The sequence below is a fragment of the Fusarium coffeatum genome, assembly GCF_003316985.1.
Source record: "Fusarium coffeatum strain FIESC_28 chromosome Unknown BRIP53273_contig_351, whole genome shotgun sequence".
Taxonomy (NCBI): Eukaryota; Fungi; Ascomycota; class Sordariomycetes; order Hypocreales; family Nectriaceae; genus Fusarium; species Fusarium coffeatum.
Window position 1 is genome coordinate 1 of NW_022158140.1, and position 16,956 is coordinate 16,956.

The 16,956-nt window shown below is 48.4% G+C and overlaps 6 protein-coding genes across 6 annotated transcripts; 2 read left to right on the forward strand and 4 right to left on the reverse strand.

Moving 5' to 3' along the window:
• Window positions 1-151: 151 nt before the first annotated feature.
• FIESC28_10971 (uncharacterized protein) lies at window positions 152-3,736 on the forward strand (the record flags this gene model as incomplete). Its single annotated transcript, XM_031165101.1, has 4 exons — window positions 152-694; window positions 1,136-1,486; window positions 1,536-1,648; window positions 1,696-3,736. 4 exons carry the CDS (start codon window positions 152-154, stop codon window positions 3,734-3,736), a joined length of 3,048 nt encoding a protein of 1,015 aa, XP_031010831.1.
• Window positions 3,737-5,182: 1,446 nt separating this feature from the next.
• Window positions 5,183-5,520, reverse strand: FIESC28_10972 (uncharacterized protein; the record flags this gene model as incomplete). The annotated part of the gene is made up of 2 exons (XM_031165102.1): window positions 5,183-5,252; window positions 5,321-5,520. The coding sequence occupies 2 exons, from the start codon at window positions 5,518-5,520 to the stop codon at window positions 5,183-5,185; spliced, it is 270 nt and encodes an 89-aa protein (XP_031010832.1).
• A 1,099-nt stretch (window positions 5,521-6,619) lies between these two features.
• FIESC28_10973 (uncharacterized protein) lies at window positions 6,620-8,422 on the forward strand (the record flags this gene model as incomplete). Its single annotated transcript, XM_031165103.1, has 1 exon — window positions 6,620-8,422. The coding sequence occupies one exon, from the start codon at window positions 6,620-6,622 to the stop codon at window positions 8,420-8,422; it is 1,803 nt and encodes a 600-aa protein (XP_031010833.1).
• Window positions 8,423-10,833: 2,411 nt separating this feature from the next.
• Window positions 10,834-12,420, reverse strand: FIESC28_10974 (uncharacterized protein; the record flags this gene model as incomplete). Its single annotated transcript, XM_031165104.1, has 1 exon — window positions 10,834-12,420. One exon carries the CDS (start codon window positions 12,418-12,420, stop codon window positions 10,834-10,836), a length of 1,587 nt encoding a protein of 528 aa, XP_031010834.1.
• Window positions 12,421-13,363: 943 nt separating this feature from the next.
• FIESC28_10975 (uncharacterized protein) lies at window positions 13,364-13,989 on the reverse strand (the record flags this gene model as incomplete). The annotated part of the gene is made up of 4 exons (XM_031165105.1): window positions 13,364-13,456; window positions 13,506-13,572; window positions 13,621-13,776; window positions 13,886-13,989. 4 exons carry the CDS (start codon window positions 13,987-13,989, stop codon window positions 13,364-13,366), a joined length of 420 nt encoding a protein of 139 aa, XP_031010835.1.
• Window positions 13,990-15,036: 1,047 nt separating this feature from the next.
• FIESC28_10976 (uncharacterized protein) lies at window positions 15,037-16,420 on the reverse strand (the record flags this gene model as incomplete). Its single annotated transcript, XM_031165106.1, has 4 exons — window positions 15,037-15,152; window positions 15,205-15,751; window positions 15,826-16,224; window positions 16,280-16,420. 4 exons carry the CDS (start codon window positions 16,418-16,420, stop codon window positions 15,037-15,039), a joined length of 1,203 nt encoding a protein of 400 aa, XP_031010836.1.
• Window positions 16,421-16,956: the final 536 nt, after the last annotated feature.

Genomic DNA, 16,956 nt, shown 5'->3' on the forward strand with positions numbered 1-16,956 from the left:
GAAGTAGAAGAAAACATGTCTGAGTTGGGTACTCTTTTTTTTTTTTTTCTTTTTTTTTAAAAAAACTAAAAAGCAATTCCCCCCCTTCTTTTTCTTCTTTTATTTTTCATTCCTTAACGCATTACTTCGTCACCATCGTGATCCAGCAAGTATGCGATCCAAAGATCAAGATCTTCATGACCGAAATCCACCAGGGCGTATCGTCACAAGTCAGTCGATGATCCCGAGACGCAGGGCTGCAAGTTTCTCCAAGGGGACAACATTGCCACCAGAAAGGTTCCTCCCTCGACAGAGGAGCCAGACTCTTCCTCCTTTGGAGACCCAATATGTCTCCCGGCAAGCCTTACGTTCCCGCCTCTACATGGCGGATGATATGTCGGAAAGCATTACACAGAATATAATTCCTGGCCAAGATATCGACGGAACAAGAATTCCTCTTCACGAGTGGCTTCATCACCCAATACTAATTACCGATGAACAAGTTGCGAGAATGATACCGATCGAACTTTCAACAAAATCATCTCCCAAGCTCGACTCTGGATCTGTCTGCTATCTCCGGTCTTGGCCCATGCAAGCCAGTCAGCTTTCCAAGATAGTCGACGAGCTTCGCAAAAGCGGCTACGGCGACATGGTGGACTTGTGGACCTTAACACTCGGGTCTTGTAAACCCACGACAACTGTTACCGTTCGATACGTAGGGACCACCTCTGCACCCAGAAATCCCTTCATACGAGCACAAAGGCAAACGGAGCGTCCGCAATCATTCTTCGGAACGTTTTTGTCTCTCTTGAGTCATCTATTTCCACAAGTCTATGAGCTTCACAAGGTGTATGTTATACACGGAAGCCATATTCATGATTTTAATGTCATGACGGAGAACTGGTCTGTATTCTCCAAACGCTTTTACATTGCTGCTACAGATCATGTCGAGCGTTGTATGATTTCATTCTTTGGATTTCCAACGCTTCTCAATCGGCAACGAGGGGGGAAGCATAGAATGCTATCTCCTGGTTTTGAAGAAAGGAAAGTCTTCATAGACTGCAAGACGCGTCTTTTGGACAATGTTACTGAGCACTGTACTCCTCCGCCACAAGCCATGGCCGTTCGTACCCAAGATCTTTTCAACGACTGGTAGAGCTACGTTCGGGAAAATGTCTGGACGTACGAAGATGTGGTCAAAGAAGATTTGAGACGCGAATACATCATCAGCACGGCTAATCAGGCCGTTGCCAGAGTGGGAGTTGATGGCTTGTCACCCCTCGCCATCTGTGGCCTGGAACCACCCCTCGAAAGTATCAAAGACGGCTCTCATATTCTGGACGGCATGCGGGCTTCAAGCGGCTTCCTGCGGAGCATACTTACATATATGGCTTCACTCGAGACGGATGGATACGATAATTCTATCAAACCCTTTGAGAATCTAGTCAGCTTTAATCAGCTCTTGAACTGGCCAAATCTGAACTCTGACCAGAAAAGGCGATCAAGAGTCAGTATCTTGAACTATAGTTTGAACATTTTCACTGATTAGAATTTAGCTCTTGTTCGACTCTTGGCTAGAGACGATTCAACCACTTGTTGTTGTCACTTTTGGGAAGCATGTTTACGCTTGGCTGTGCCAACCCTCTCGTCGACTCTCACCACCTGACTCGTATGTTCAAGACCCTTACTGTATTTCAGTCTCTGACTCAGACACAGTCTCATCGAAGAAGTTGGAATACCTCAAGTACTGGAGGTCCCAGGCATTCAATGCCCAATGGTCGTCATCCCGCACCTACACCCTGGCAACTACGTCCGCCACCCAACGACGGCGAGCCTTGATAAATTGTTTTGGTACCCTTGGGTGGCCACCTGCGTCTATTTGGACACCGCAATTCATCTATTGTCATGTTCTGAGAGCTTATTCAGCTCAAGAGAAACCCTACTTGCCGAACTCAGTCTCGAAACGGGGAGAAAACTCGAACGAGTAGAATACTTCAAAGTCTTGAGAAGAGCAAAGGACCAATTTGTTGCCGCAACGAAACTGAACACTTCGGCGATCATGGCTTCCAGAAAGCTGAGCTCCGAAACGGGGCTTATTGTGTCAGAAACACAGATCCCAACCACATTCTCGATCTCAGAAGATAGGAGGCTGGTGCTTGATCTGTATCTATCACACAAGGTGATTTCTTTAGAGGATGTCCACCCGCCGAATTTGACGGCTGTAGTGATGGAATCAAGGAAGAGACCCCGAGCAACATTTGAAGAAGATCACCAGGACAACTCAAGGGCCAAGCTAAAATCTAACAACTGGGGACCTACAGACAGCACGTTGGAGAGGTGGAGAAAGGTCCATGACTTTATCAAAAATCACGAGTCTCTCCCTCAGTGGAGGGACAGGGTGAGCAAATACAAACATCTGTTTGTCGTCGCATCAAGTGTTCACCGTTACACTGGAGGTTTGATTGTTGTCGAGGTTCCTTTGTATGCCACTCCTCCTTTTGAATGGGAGCATGACAGGAATCTTTTCTATTCCGAACTATCCAAATGCGTCAAGTCCTTTCAAAATGCTGTAATCAACAGCTATATCCAGAGATTACCTGACGGCCTTCTCCAGCGAAACTGGACAGCACCCAGCCCCCTCTCATATTGCTCGGAAGCTCTTGCGATGGGAGGCAATACCTCTTCTAAGCAGAACCAAGATCAAGCACACGTTGTTTCCTCGTTGTTTACAACAGTTTCCCACAGTACACACCCTCTCTACCGATACAAGCTGGCCCTTGAGCGCTGTGGGCAGACTTGTGGTCCGCCTAATTCCCCTGATAGACGACAACAGGCCGAGGCATTGTTCTCGGATGGAGTTGCCAGTTTGTGTGGCTGGGCTGCTGGGAAAATGGAATGGGTAGAGTTTCTCCAGGGCTTAAAAGAAAACACCTGGATTGCTGCTTCAATGGAAGTCAGAGGCCCTGATCATCCTCAACCTGAACGCCAAAAGTTCATCGCAGCTTTTTTTGAAAATAGCACAGGTGATCGAGCCTTTGGAACAACCTTGGAAGAGATGCTGCAAGCAGCCTCCCAGAAGTTCATGGTCCAGCAATCACATTGGCTCGCTAGTCAAACAAGGGGCAAAATAGGCAAATCTCCAGTTCTTGGTCTACAATCCATAGACGGCCACGATGTTGAGGTTTCTCAACGCGGGCGACTTCGACTCAAGTACAAAGCCAAAGATGGGTCCATTCTTTCTGGGGATTTTAAACTAGGCCCCTCTATTGCGCCACTTGAGAGAGACGATACACGTACCATCCATTTCACAGAATTGGGTATAGATCTGCGAACAGCAGCTGGCTTTACGCTTAAGGTTCCCGTACACAATTCAATGTGTACCCTGCCATTGTCAGTCATGGGTAATCATCAAAACGGTCAAGATTTTCTGTCGCTCTGGAAAGCCGTCAGGGGTGAGCCTGTATCCTCACCTTTCTCGTTATCATCTTCGGTATTTGCCTCTGAAGAGTCGAGATATCCTGTGGAATTATGTCTATCTCCGAATGGGAAGCAAGGGTCAAGGCCTCCGACTAAACGTCCTGAGGTGAACCAGCCACTGGGTCACGATGATGCACTGTGGTTATTAAAACAATTCGTCGATATACGCTTGCCACGTGGAGGCGATTTCTGGACGGGAAGCAAAGAGGACTTCCCACAAGGAACAGACGATGTTGCAGGTTTTATCGAGTACGTTTTAACGCTTCGCTCTATCTTCTGATCCCTTTTAAATTCAAGTTGGCTATTCCTGACAAGTTCAAATAGATTCATTAAACTACCTGAGTACCGTCAGCATCCATATGCACGATGGTGGTATGAATTGCTCGTGTTGAAGCACCGGCCCCAATGTCAATGGACTACGTGGATGTCGTGTCTGAGAAATTCAAAAGTGCGGCACGCTAATTCGCCGTCATCAGCGACAACACGAGGAACCTATCGCAAGAAGTGCGCTGTCATCACACTAGATCCCATATGAGATCGTCAAAGGGGAATTGGCGAGTGTTTAGACAGAAAATCAAATTGGTATGATATACACAAGATCCAGGCTCAGGATTGACAATGGGGCCTACCTGCGGTTTACGTTGAAATCTGTAGGACAGGACTCGATAACCAATACATGGTGAAAGACATCTCTTGCTCAACAGGGTTCGTTGTTAAAGCTGCTCCCGCGCTGATATTTGCTTTTAAGCAAGGTTATTGATAAGCAATGTGGCTCCGGCGACCGTTGATATCCACGTCCTGTACTATGAAATTTTCTTGGTCGATAATAGCATCAGAGATAGGTTCCCTTGTACATAAAGCATCATCTGATGACCTCTCCCTGCATCGGACTGTCGTTCCATGGGTGTTGAGGAGCCATTACGACGTCCAATACCTAATAGTCTGAATGCCCATAGTATATTCTGAATTTGTCTCGACCCGGCAGCCAGTTAAGCCGACTCCTGTGACGTTATCAAAATACTGAGATCTGCCCGCAGGGTATGTTCGTATCACTATCGGCACTGGAAATTGCAGCCTGTTCTTCACAAACCCTGGTCCGTAAGAGCCACACACACTGTTGACTGATACAGTCGGGGAGTCTCGAATGAGGAAGTATTCCCATTTCACAGAAGCCCGTTATCGACGCAGCAGTCAATTTCCCAGGTCGAATCACCACCCCAGATGGCACCTGGACTTGTAATCACTCGGGTTTTGCAGTTTTGAGTTTTACCACTGATATGGTTCAAGGCCTTATCATTGTTAGCCCTCAAGACTCAATATGCGCGAATATCCAATGTGAGGCAGACCTAGGCTCTCAACCAAAAACAACAACACGAGGGCGAGGGCGGCGGTGAGGGCAAGTTGATGCGATCCAGACATTGAAATAAGAATTAAAACCCAGCAGTCCTGCCTTTCTATTTGGCTGCTTGGGCCATCCACCTGGAATTCATATCTAAATTTTGAACAGAGTCGACAAGTGCGGTGTCGCAGCGAAGCGTGCGTATGTGCGTGAGTACATGAAATCAAATCAGCCTCAGGCGTAGTTTTGGTGGTGGTCGAAAAAAGCGGTGTCGCGTCAGGTCAGTGTCGGGACTCAGACCAGAGTAAGTCTGCGTAATTTGAGAGCGCCGTATCCCCCTCTCTATCCTTCAGATCAGATTTTCTCATCCATAGCCGTCCTAGCAGATTAACCAGTCATGGCAGCATCCGCGTCGCTTCCTCCATCAGCTGCGCGCACCCACAGTACGTTATTGCATCTATCAAGGCAGCGCAGTTAGTATCAAATATCTTTGCTTGCATTATGTGCTTGATGGGAGGTTCATACCGGATCAATACTTGTCCCAAGGAGCCAGTGGGCTTATCGGCGATGTATTCCTCGGTGCCAGAAAGCTGAATGTTCATGTAGCTGTCGATGGAGACTAGAGTTCCCTTGTACTCGACCTCACCCCATTTTAGGCGAACAAGAACCTGCTTGCTGACGAGGTTCTCGAGCATAGGGCGAGGGTTGATTGGTGCGAAGCTCATCTTGATTGGTGTGATGAGATTAAGTGGGATGAGTGAGGTTGATGAGATGAGTGAGCTTTCTGATGGTGATGGCTGCGAAAGGACAGGCGCGTCAAACGTATTGGGTTTAGTTTCTCGCCGCGTGCCTGAGGAGAAAATTTGCCCAACTCAAGCGGCTTTTCTCCGGTTAATCGTTTGATCACTCCATCATGAAGAGTGGGGAAAGATGTTGACTCTCCGATTAAACAAAGAGGAACATTCATGTTGACCAGAACTTATTGTCTATTGGATTGTTACACATTAAACTGTTGCACGAATGCGCGACGTAGTTTATTCGTCCACCTGATTTTCAATTAATACTGTAAAGATGCTGCTCTTACTGCTATTGCGAGCGGGCGAGTACGTCAGAGTCAGCATACATCTGGTACTCTTTAAGCGAAAATGGAAGGTCGCAGCGGTATCATTTGATCTACGGCTCTGTTTGTTTCTCTAGAAGTTTCGATTTGATCAAATGGGGAAGGGTGAATGCTGGTTGTGGTGTTCATCTGGTTGCATCACATCAGTCTTGTCCTGCACAGTTCATTGACTGACGCTGTACCGTTACCGAACCCAGAGTGAGCTGGTCAGTCAGTAGTGGGTACCTTGTTGACCCTCTTATATCCAGTCTTAACCGCCCATTGTTGAGACTTATGAGGTATCGAGTACCTTCTATAGGTCTTGAGATGCTGCACGTGGGCTCTGGTCTCCACTGTCCCAAACCTCAAAGCGTTAGCTTACTTGACCGGGAGAGACATTCACCGACCCGGGCTTGTACAGTACAACAAGAGAGACCCAGACCAGACCAAGCTTAGGACTTGCCGTTCGCAGGCCTTGGATGTTTTCTTTTCTTTTCTTTTAAATCCTCTGTTGCTCTTTTTCCTGCTGTCGCTAGACGGTAGTTGACGCTTGCAGTGACGGCTAACACAGCTTATGACAACCCACTACCAACTTGTGATTCTAAGCATTGTTTAAACTTCCATCAACTGTACTATTTCATTGAGCTTCATTTCCATTCCACCGCCACTACTGAACTGCACACTACGTCACCGTCAAACTCTTCTGTGAACCCCCTCCCCCAGCAATGGCCGAATTTGCCAATTTCGACGGGACTCCCAGCAGTCTGGGCAGCGAGACGAGCAAGAGAAAAGCTGCCATCCTTGACAGACATCTTCCAGATGGATACTCGGCCGAGCCTGATGTTGCATTTGGGCCTGCCGACCCTTCAGCGTCGGCATCAGCTTCCGCCTCAGCTACAAATGTCAACGATGACTCCCAAGACGCTGTCGAGTCTTCGCTCCTTCTACAAGGTGGTGACATGCACCGCGACATGTTCAAGATCAAGGCCCGCGCCAATTCCCTCCGTCGCGCCGCTACTTTCTCTCATCATTCCACTCCTCGCCTTGCGGCCGAAGACGAACTGAGTCACTCCGAGCAGCGTGAGCCGGGAGGTTTTCGACGATATCACATTCAGCGACGTGCCCGACAAAGACGCATGAGCGGCTATACAATTGTGGCCAAGAACTTTGTCGATTTCCTTGACCTGTACGGAAGCTTTGCCGGTGAAGATCTCGAAGATGCCGACAGTGAGGACGAGTCTGCCATTGACGATCGGGAGGACGGCGACGTTGAGCAGCCACCTGAGTTGCGACCTCTACTTGGACGAAGACGAAGCTCTAAGAGACTGCGAAAGACGGGCGATGCTACAACTACAAAGACTTTCTTCACTCTGATCAAAGCCTTTATTGGAACCGGGATCATGTTCCTGCCCAAGGCCTTTCGCAATGGTGGAATTCTGTTCTCCTCGATCACATTGATTGTGCTTTCCTTGGTCAATTGCGGATGTTTCAGACTTCTATTGGACTGCCGTCAAATCTACGGAGGCGGTTACGGAGAGCTCGGTGAAGCAATCATTGGTCCCCGGTTCAGAAGTCTGGTTCTTGCATCAATTGCAATCTCCCAGCTTGGATTCGTCTGTGCCGGTCTCATCTTCACGGCAGAGAACCTATATGCCTTCCTCGATGCCGTGACCGCCAACCACCGCGAGCTGATGTTCAATGTGCCCAGTCTGATCGCTCTCCAGTTGGTCGCCCTTGTTCCTCTTGCCCTGATCCGAAATATCTCCAAGCTCGGGCCCGCCGCTCTCCTCGCTGATGTTTTTATTCTCATTGGCATTGTCTATATCTGGTATTATGACATCGCAGCACTCTCCCAGCACGGCATGGACTCGACTGTGAAGCTGTTTAACCCCAGAGATTTCACTTTGACTGTTGGATCAGGCATCTTCACTTTTGAAGGCATCGGACTCATCTTGCCCATTCAGTCAAGTATGAAGAAGCCTGAGCACTTTCCAGGCCTTCTCTACCTGGTTATGTTCATCATTACCATCATTTTCACATCAGTGGGAGCGCTCTGTTACGCGACGTTCGGTGAGGACACCAAGATCCAGGTTATCTCCAACTTTCCTCAGGACTCGCCTCTTGTCAACGCTGTTCAGTTTCTCTATTCCCTGGCAGTCCTTGCTGGAGATCCCGTCCAGCTGTTCCCAGCTGCCCGTATCATCGAGACATCAATCTTCGGAGAGCGAGCAACTGGAAAGAAGAGCAGCGCGATCAAGTGGAAGAAGAACGCTTTGAGAACCTTTATTGCGGGCGTGTGCGTAGGCATCAGCATTCTCGGTGCAAGTGATCTGGACAAGTTTGTGGCATTGATCGGCAGCTTTGCTTGCGTTCCTCTGGTATACATCTACCCTGCGTTGCTGCATTATTACGGGGCAGCTCAAACCACCAGGGCCAAGATCATCGACATCGTCGTTATGGTGGTTGGATTCATCGCGATGGTATACACCACCCTTGTCACTGTTTACCAATGGATTGACAGCGCCTAAATGCCTTCCTACCGAGGTGGGCACAAGCTGTATTTGCGGTGGAAGCGATATACGAAGTAACAAGACTGGGAGAAAAGGCAACTTTTAAAAGGGGAGATGCTGGACTGGGGATTATGCCTGTGTGTCTGAGGCATATCTCGTAATTCTGTTGTGTTTTTATTACCATTATGCTGTTGACTGTTGTTGGCGAAAAGCTACATTCAGGCTTTTTTGCACAGCGATGCAGGTGACGAAGGCAAGCGAAGCAATCATAATCATGCGTAACGTTTACAGGTTTGGTAGAAGGCGTTGATGTATAGTATCTTAAGTATCATCAGATTGTTTCTAGTTTTGCCCCGATCCAACTGGATAGTAAACACTCTTGCGAAGCTGAATTATCCGTGTCCCCTTATTGAAAAGGCTGTTTCTCGTATGATCTACCGAGATAGAAGCTGTTTTTGTCGGGAAGATATTCTAGTACTGGTGGAGTTTACTCATTTATTAGATACAGCATTATCTCACCGGTCAATGCTGCTAACTTCCTTATCCACCTAAGCTCGCCAAATATATTTAAGTAGATACTTCATCGAAACGCTCCATGCCATGCTTATCAGATAGTATCTCGGTACTACTATAGGCATGTACTGTACATACTGCAGGTGCTATGTTCTGCGTCATTGTACAGCCCCTACTGCAAAGTCAACCCGAAGGGCTGCAATGTGCAACGAATCTTAACTTCTCAACAGGTTAAGCATGAGAGTGGCACGTACGTACGACAGGGTCATAGTCAATGCCAAGATCTTGCCGTCAGCTCGTCGAAGCGTTCACGCAAAACAATCCCTTCTTGGCCATTGAGTCTGGGGCTCAAGCACTCAAGATCCATCCTCTTTGAAGCTGGAAGGTCAAGGCCCTTGAAAACACAAGGCGGGGTTGAGTATGGTTGACGTCGATCATATCCCATAGCTTAAGCATGCATATGTAGTATGTAGGACCTGAGTTAACTCTTTCAGGAAACCTGCATGTCGTCTTGCAGCTGGATCCTTACTAGGCTACTGTACTGCACCTGCAAGACTACGGCACTGTTACTGTAGTTATAATGCGTTGCACTATAGTTGGCATGAGTGAGCTCTACTGTGATCAGTCTATCATATTCCCTTGTTTCGAATCATGTCCAGTGCATGTTGGATCCATAAGGAGAACTCAAGTTCACCACTGGCTCGAGTTGTAGTTACCATTATGCTGTACGGAGACGCCCTGTATCTCTTCTCTCCATAATACCACGATATAGCGACATTGAATTTGATACAAGATGCTAACTCAGAATGAAGTGTTATCAAGTGTGGTCACTTTCCCTATGAACAAGTATCCGCCAGCCTTTGGTGTGCTGGTGTCCCGGACTTTCCTAAGACAATGAGTACTTCTGGGAACTCTTAGACTTATCATCATACTTTAACATGTTTTTCACCATGCTCATATTATTTGTTGAAATAATTCTCTCAACCAGTTTTGTCCTTTCGACGTGGTTCAACCTCGAACAGTCATCTATTGGGATGCCCAGAGCTCGTCCATGATCTAAATGATATCCCTTTACAGGAATAGACAGAGAATACACCAGTGGTCTGGCAGTTTGGTATCAATTCATTGATACCAAAGAAGCCCATGCCATTCAGATCGTCGACGCCTGTCCAAGATGTCCACTTGTTCAAACTCTCCAGGGTAGTGAAGCGAGGGCATCAACCACTACCAGTACACTCAAGATTTGTAGGCCCTTCAGCAAAGAAACACTGAACATAAAAAGAAGGAGGAGGTTTAATTTCTAACACTTATGAACCAGTAGGTCTGCTGCATCAAATGTGTAATCTGTCGCCATTACGGCGGATTCTTCCAAGCTAGAAATGTACGATTCGAGACACCATCCCTCAATTTGAAGAATGATTTACAACTTGGAACTTCAGTGCAAAATTGTGAAGTACAAGAAGGAATCGTTAAGACATAGGACGGTATTGATAGGTTTTAAAGACTTGAATGGGCAAAGCCTTTGGATCTCTGTCGGTCGTGACATGCAGATATTCTTTGCGACGCATTATTTAGCCTCGAAGTATTCTACAATCCGTGGAAAAGAACGGTGAATGGTAGGTTGCCACCTATTGGTGGTCAAATTCGTAATCCACCAAGACCGTATCTGATAGATGGCAAGATGGAGACAAGACATAGTCTCATGAGAACGAGGACCTGGTCGCCGAGGACCAGAGGCTTTCGTGGAGTGATATCAGCATGCCGATTGTGTATGTCGTCGGCATAGGCAGTATAAAAACAGTCTCACATAAAAGATACCATGTACCAAGTAACATGTTAGCATATTATTTTATTTATTTCATCTAACATCCCAAACGCCATGCCATGCAACCCACGCCCATTAATCCCAATATCTTCTAATCCCAGTATCGAATCTCGCCATCCATACCCGCCGTCACTACCTTGCTTGTCTCTTGAGGATGCCATTTGACGCTGGTGATGGCCTGGTTGCCAGCCTTCAGCTTGTGGTACATCTTGCACGTCTTCCAGTCCCAGAAGCACACGTAACCGCCAGAGTCACCTGAAGCGAGGAACTGGCCGTCGGGACTGCAGTCGAGGTCGATGCCTAGACCAGCGTTGTTGTGGCCTCGGTAGCTCTTCTTTCTGTTCTGTCGGAATTTGTCGTTTGCGCCATACACCAGGATCTGGTTGTCGGAACTTTGGTATGCCACGTATTTGCCGCTTGGGTGAGGCGCTGCGCGTGTCATAGGGTACATGTCTGGCTCAGCGATGTACTTAATTGGGACGGGAATGTTGTAATCCCAAGCTCGGAGAGACTTGTCGTCGGAAGTTGTCATAAAGCGTCGGTTGTCATCGACAAAGGTGATGGTGTTGATAGCCGCCAAGTGGTGGTCGTACTCTTGTACAACTTCCTTGGTTCGGATATCGAACTGGACAATCTTCTTGTCCGACATACCAGCAAGGAACTCGTTCGAATGCTCAGGGTCGGGGTTGAACTTGATGACGTGAGGAGTTTTGCCGGTTGTGAATTTGTTGACACAGATACCTGTCTCTGTATCCCAAAGCTTAATCATGCGATCGTATGAGGAAGACAAGAATTGAGTGCCTGATGTGTTGAAGCAGATATCCGACAGAGCTTTGGAATGGCCGTGATACGATCGCAGTAACTCTCGGTCGTGATAAACATCGAAGATCTTGACAGTTGAATCGGCACTTGCTGAAAGAAGCAAGTGACCTGAGGTAGGGAAGAAACGCAATGCAGTAATCGCTGCCTTGGAGTGCTTCCAGGAGCCGCACTGCTTTTTGGGAATGTAGTTGGTGATACTGCCAACTTCTTTCCGAAGGTCGATATTGAGATCCTGAGGAACGTGCATATAAGTCCTTCCCTGGTAATCGGTTTCGGCGGACCCGTGGAATTCGGTTCTCTCTTCTCCCATTGTCTCGGCCTCCTTTCGTTGCTCGAGCGCCTTTGTCGGTGCCTTGACGACTGTTCCACTCTCGACGACCTCTTCCTCCTCTTCCACAATCTCATATTCTTCATCGCTCGCTAGCTCCTCATCTTCCGCCACAATCTCGTACTCGGGCTTCTTATATCGAGCCCAGGGTCCAACATAGGAGCCAGGACCTTCCACAATAGTTGCGCTGCCCTTGTTTTCACGTCCAGCCCGTATCCTCGCGGCCTCTGCCTTTGTTTCTGCGGTCGTCTGGTACTCTCGCTCAGGGCCTCCTCGTCGCTCGATAGCGCGGTGTTTGCTTCGGAATGTGTGTTCGCTCAAGTAAGTCTCCTCGGCGTGTCCGGTCGGGACGCTCTTACGCTTCAAAACGCTGCTCTCGTCCTTGAAAGGGTTCAATGGGCCAGCCTTTGGACGCGACAAGTCTTCAGCTGTGTAAGGCACCACGGCATGGTCAGGCTCAGCTTGTTCTCGGACAATGAGCGCGTCCTGGGGCGCCATGTTCGGCGGGTACTCCCCAAAGTCTGCCATGATGGAAAGAGTTTTGGTGTGTTTTTGATGAATGCGCAATGCGGAGCTAGAGCTTCATCGAGGCGCGACAGACTCAACGTCGCCAAATTATTTCAAGGTCACGTGACTATGATCGCATCACGCATGAGCGACCTCGCAGGTTTAAGAGTACTGGGTAAGAGAAGAATTGCCCTCCGAGGTTATAGCTTTTATAGTCTGGGCACACCAGCCTTTATACGAGTTACTCACAACTGTGTTGGCGAGAGTTGGAGTTTAGTTGCTGTGGGTGATTTCTCTTGCGATAAGCCCGAACTTTGACCTGTCTGGAGAGGTCAACCTTAAAACCACCGAGGATGCTAGACAATCATTGATAGGTCTTTAATACCGAGGCTGTTAGACGAAAGTAGCCTAAGTGTTGGTCTAAGTTAGCACAAGGTGGCCATCTTATTTCGTCTCGTGCTTCCAACGGCTAATTCTTCTGACGAGGACCTTCAGATGTCGAATATTTCAGTTTCATATCATGACTTCTCAAGCGATTGCACACCGCCTGCACGGCGAGTTTGTAGTACAAAATCTGGATGTTTTATTCGGTCATTAATCAATTATACTGGCTGTATGCCGGGGGACGATGCATGAGATCACCGGGTTACGATGCCTCATTCCCAGCATAACATGCCACGCACCGCCTTCATGAAGTAATCAACCAGAGCGCCAGCTGGCATGATACCAGGATATATACGCCAAGCCCGCCTCTTTAAAGCCCATCATCAATCTATACCATCTTCCACTCGTTATGTGCTGCCGTGGCAGGTTCATATCTTCTCGTCGCGTAGCTGATCGACCCGGCCCTGGGTGTCAGCCGAGTTCAAACAGCTGGATGAATACTGCAATCTGTTCTATCTCACGTAGGTGTCTCCTAACGTCGGTGATATTCGGATCGCTGCTCGTTCACAACCGCAGCCATTTAAGAGGACTCGTCTCGGATAAGAGCAACGATCATGCTGTAGAGGTAGAAGAAGAACATGATCAAGTGGAAACCCAGCTTGAAGAAAGATTCCTACCCCAAGTTAATAGTGTATCTACAAGACTAGATTTCTGATTCATACCTTCTTGTGGACATTGAGCTTGCGGAAGATCTCAGTCGCATCGAGGAGGTGAGTGTTGTCAACAATCCTATTCCTGGTTAATTCTTGTCCCGGTCTTCAAGCTCGGGTAACTTACTTCTTGACGTTCCAGCCAAGTAGTGGCAAGTTGAGAATAAGAGGCACCCAGTATCCGTTGATGAGGAAGAGGAAGGTCAAGAAACCGTGCACAGCAGCCTCGGGGATGATGTAGGTGTTGAGTCGGTTGCAGAGGTCAATGGGGTTAATGTAGTCACTGTAAATAGACGATTAGCTTTCATCCCAGGTGGCATTTCAACCACGCGCTTCCGAGGCGCAAAGTTTGACACCCGAAGCAACGTAGAACAGGGCCGGGGCAAGCATACCATTCCAAATCACTGTACATAATAGTGAAGAAGACCTGTAGGAAGAGGTTGACGGCGTTGATAAGCACCGACAACAGGAACAACCAAGCTTCTCCGGACATCATTTTGGGCTAAAATGTGTGGGCGACGTTGCGAGTGGTCGAAAGGTTGGGATGACGATGTTAATCGAGGACGAAGACGAGGACAGCTAGCTATTTATCAAGCGAGCTCTGGCACAAGCTGAGTCTGGCGAAGCGGCGTAGTGAAGAAGGGATGATAAGCCTCGTGGGATGGTTGAGTCGCAAATAGACAGCTTAAACAAGTCAACAGTAACAGTGCCTTGCAGAGAAGGGTTCAGATGTGCAGAACGTGAGGGGAATACTGTAGTAGACAGAAAGTAGTGAGGAGGAGAAATATTGGTGGCGGGCAATGGATGGGGATTATGGTAGAGTAGTGGCAGCGGTGGTGACTTCTGGTGGAGATGGTGGAGGTGGAGAGGGACCTGGAGAGGTTAGGACGTTAGGTATTGTAGGCAAGTAGCCAGATTAAAGCTAGCGGCAATGATGGAAGCGGCGACGACGGGGAGCTCACAGGGCACAAAAAAATCTCCAAATCCCCTGTAGATAAATCCTGGCAGGTCCGGCCCTACCTCTCTACAGTATCTGGATCCCTTGCACTGGAAACGCCCAAGGCATGGATTTGACGGCGTATGGCGTGGCCGATGGGCGCCTGCCTGCATGCATGTGGCTGAGAGTCATCTATTCAACAGCGACTCAGGGCTCCCTCGAAACTCGAAACTTGACAGCGAGTCGAATGCCATTTGCGTCATTCCACAGCCCAGTAGGTACTTGGACCGTGACCTGAGATGATGTAACTGTGGTAGGTCTAGCAAACAAACAAGGCTGATCGATAACGATATCCACATGAATGTCATGGCTTCACATGCTTTTGGCACGTGGAACTAATAATTCATATGCAGCCTTGCGATGCTTATATCAAACACATCAATTTTGACCTCATATCTCACTGCTCATCCTGACAATGCACCACTAAATTGCCATCATTATCATCATCATCATCATCATCAACCCGCTCATCACCCCCAAACTCCTGTAGCTATGTGATAATGTCAAAACTCATGTTCTTTCTTGTTACAACTTTTATATAGCAATCTAGGCTTTCGCATCGCCATTCTCGGCACTGGGCATTGGTAGAGCCCCACCAGGAGAATTCTCCTGTCGCGCTGTCAGAATCTCGACACCATCCTCGGTAACAAGAAGAGTATGCTCTGCAATTCATGTTAGCGCGTGTCGCTGCCACACATCTCAAGCTCAACTTACCAAACTGAGCAGTCATCTTGCCGTCAATGGTGGTGCTTGTCCAGTTGTCGGGCCAGGTGATATCTCGGTACTTTCCTAGAGCAATCATGGGCTCGATAGTAAATGTCATGCCAGGCTTGCACTCGCCGACGGTCTTATTCTTAGCGTAGTGGGGGACGTTGGGAGGGCAGTGGAAAAGCTTGCCGACTCCATGGCCACAGTAAGTTCGAATGACACTGCAGTTGTGCTTCTTGGCGTGCTTCTCGATAATGTTACCAAATTCTCGGATCAAGGTGCCAGGCTTCACAGCCTTGATGGACTCGTCCAAACATTGTCGCGCGGTCTCAACCACGCGAACAGTATCAGGATCGGCCTTGGCCTTGTCACCAATGTAGTAGGTCTCGTTCAAGTCGGCGTGGTATCCCTCGTGATACAGGGAAACATCGATGTTGAGAATATCGCCGTCCAGCAGAACACGTTGATCAGGGATACCGTGGCAGATGACTTCGTTAACAGATGTACAGCAAGACTTGGGGAAGTTGTTGTAGTTCAGAGGAGACGGGTAAGACTATGCTGTGGTCAATATTTATGCGATGACAATAGCAGCCCAGACCATCTTTTCAGAGATTCCATAATACATACGTTTCGCTCAATACAAGCCTTGTGGACGAGCTCGTCGATGTAATCGGTCGTGACACCAGGCTTGGCGGCGGCGGCAGCGATGTCGAGAACCTCTCGCGCCAGTCTACAGCTCTTTCGCATGGCATCCTGGCCGGCCTTGTCGAGGATTTCGATCTTGTTGCGGTTGGTGAGAGAGCGGCTGTACCTGGGGTTGCCGTCTTGCCACCACACGGGGTGAGGAATCGACTGGGGGAGAGTTCGGTGCGGCGACAGAGGATAGACGGGTCGCAAGGAGCCAGAGTAGGGGAAGTTGGGGAACGGGTTGTAGTAACCGGTAGCTGGATCTGGTGAGATTGCTTTCGGGGCTTTCAAGTGGTGGAGGATATTACTTTGCGATTTGTGCATTGTCTTATGAATGCCCTACGATATAATTAGCTGATGTTAATGGTGCGTACAGTTAAGCTATACCACATACCCAGTTACGCTTGAAGCATTCCTGAGAACAGAAGAAGCTGTCCTTAATTCCAAGCTTCAGGCAAGTCGGGCACTGTAGTGATCCGGCATCGTTCGAGCAGTCGGCGCCCATGCACTGCTTGGCGGGGGCATCAGCAGCCATTGTGTTGGTGTTGATACTCGTGCGGAAGTATGTCGTGGGAAAATGGTGTGTCGATCCAACAAAATGTGTACAAGAAAGCAATAATTATGCGATCACGAAGCGCTAAGTTAAAAGTGCCTTAGGTTCAGTGTCGGAGGAGTCTCTCGAGGTGTAACTTTCAGAGGAGAGCAAAAGATCGGCTCGGCCCCATTTGCGGCGACTTGATAAGCCTTGATAAGGGTCGTTACTATCTACTGTAACAGTGAACAAGCGACCCTTGGCGCCATACGGAGCTCGTTTAATGGCGGAGGGGCCGCAGTGATTTTATGCATTTTATGCGGGCGGAGCGCTAACAATGGACACTAGCGATGCTCCTCGAAACGGTACTGTTTTGGGAAAGTGGGGGTTCGTGCCAAAACGGAGGTGAGCTCAGTCGACGGTAGACTAACAGAAGTCAGTGCATAAAGGTGAAGAGTACAAAAGTCAGAGCCGACACTAAGCCCGACCAGGGTGTGATATAACATGGATTCCATACCATAAATTTTATAGCACTTCTG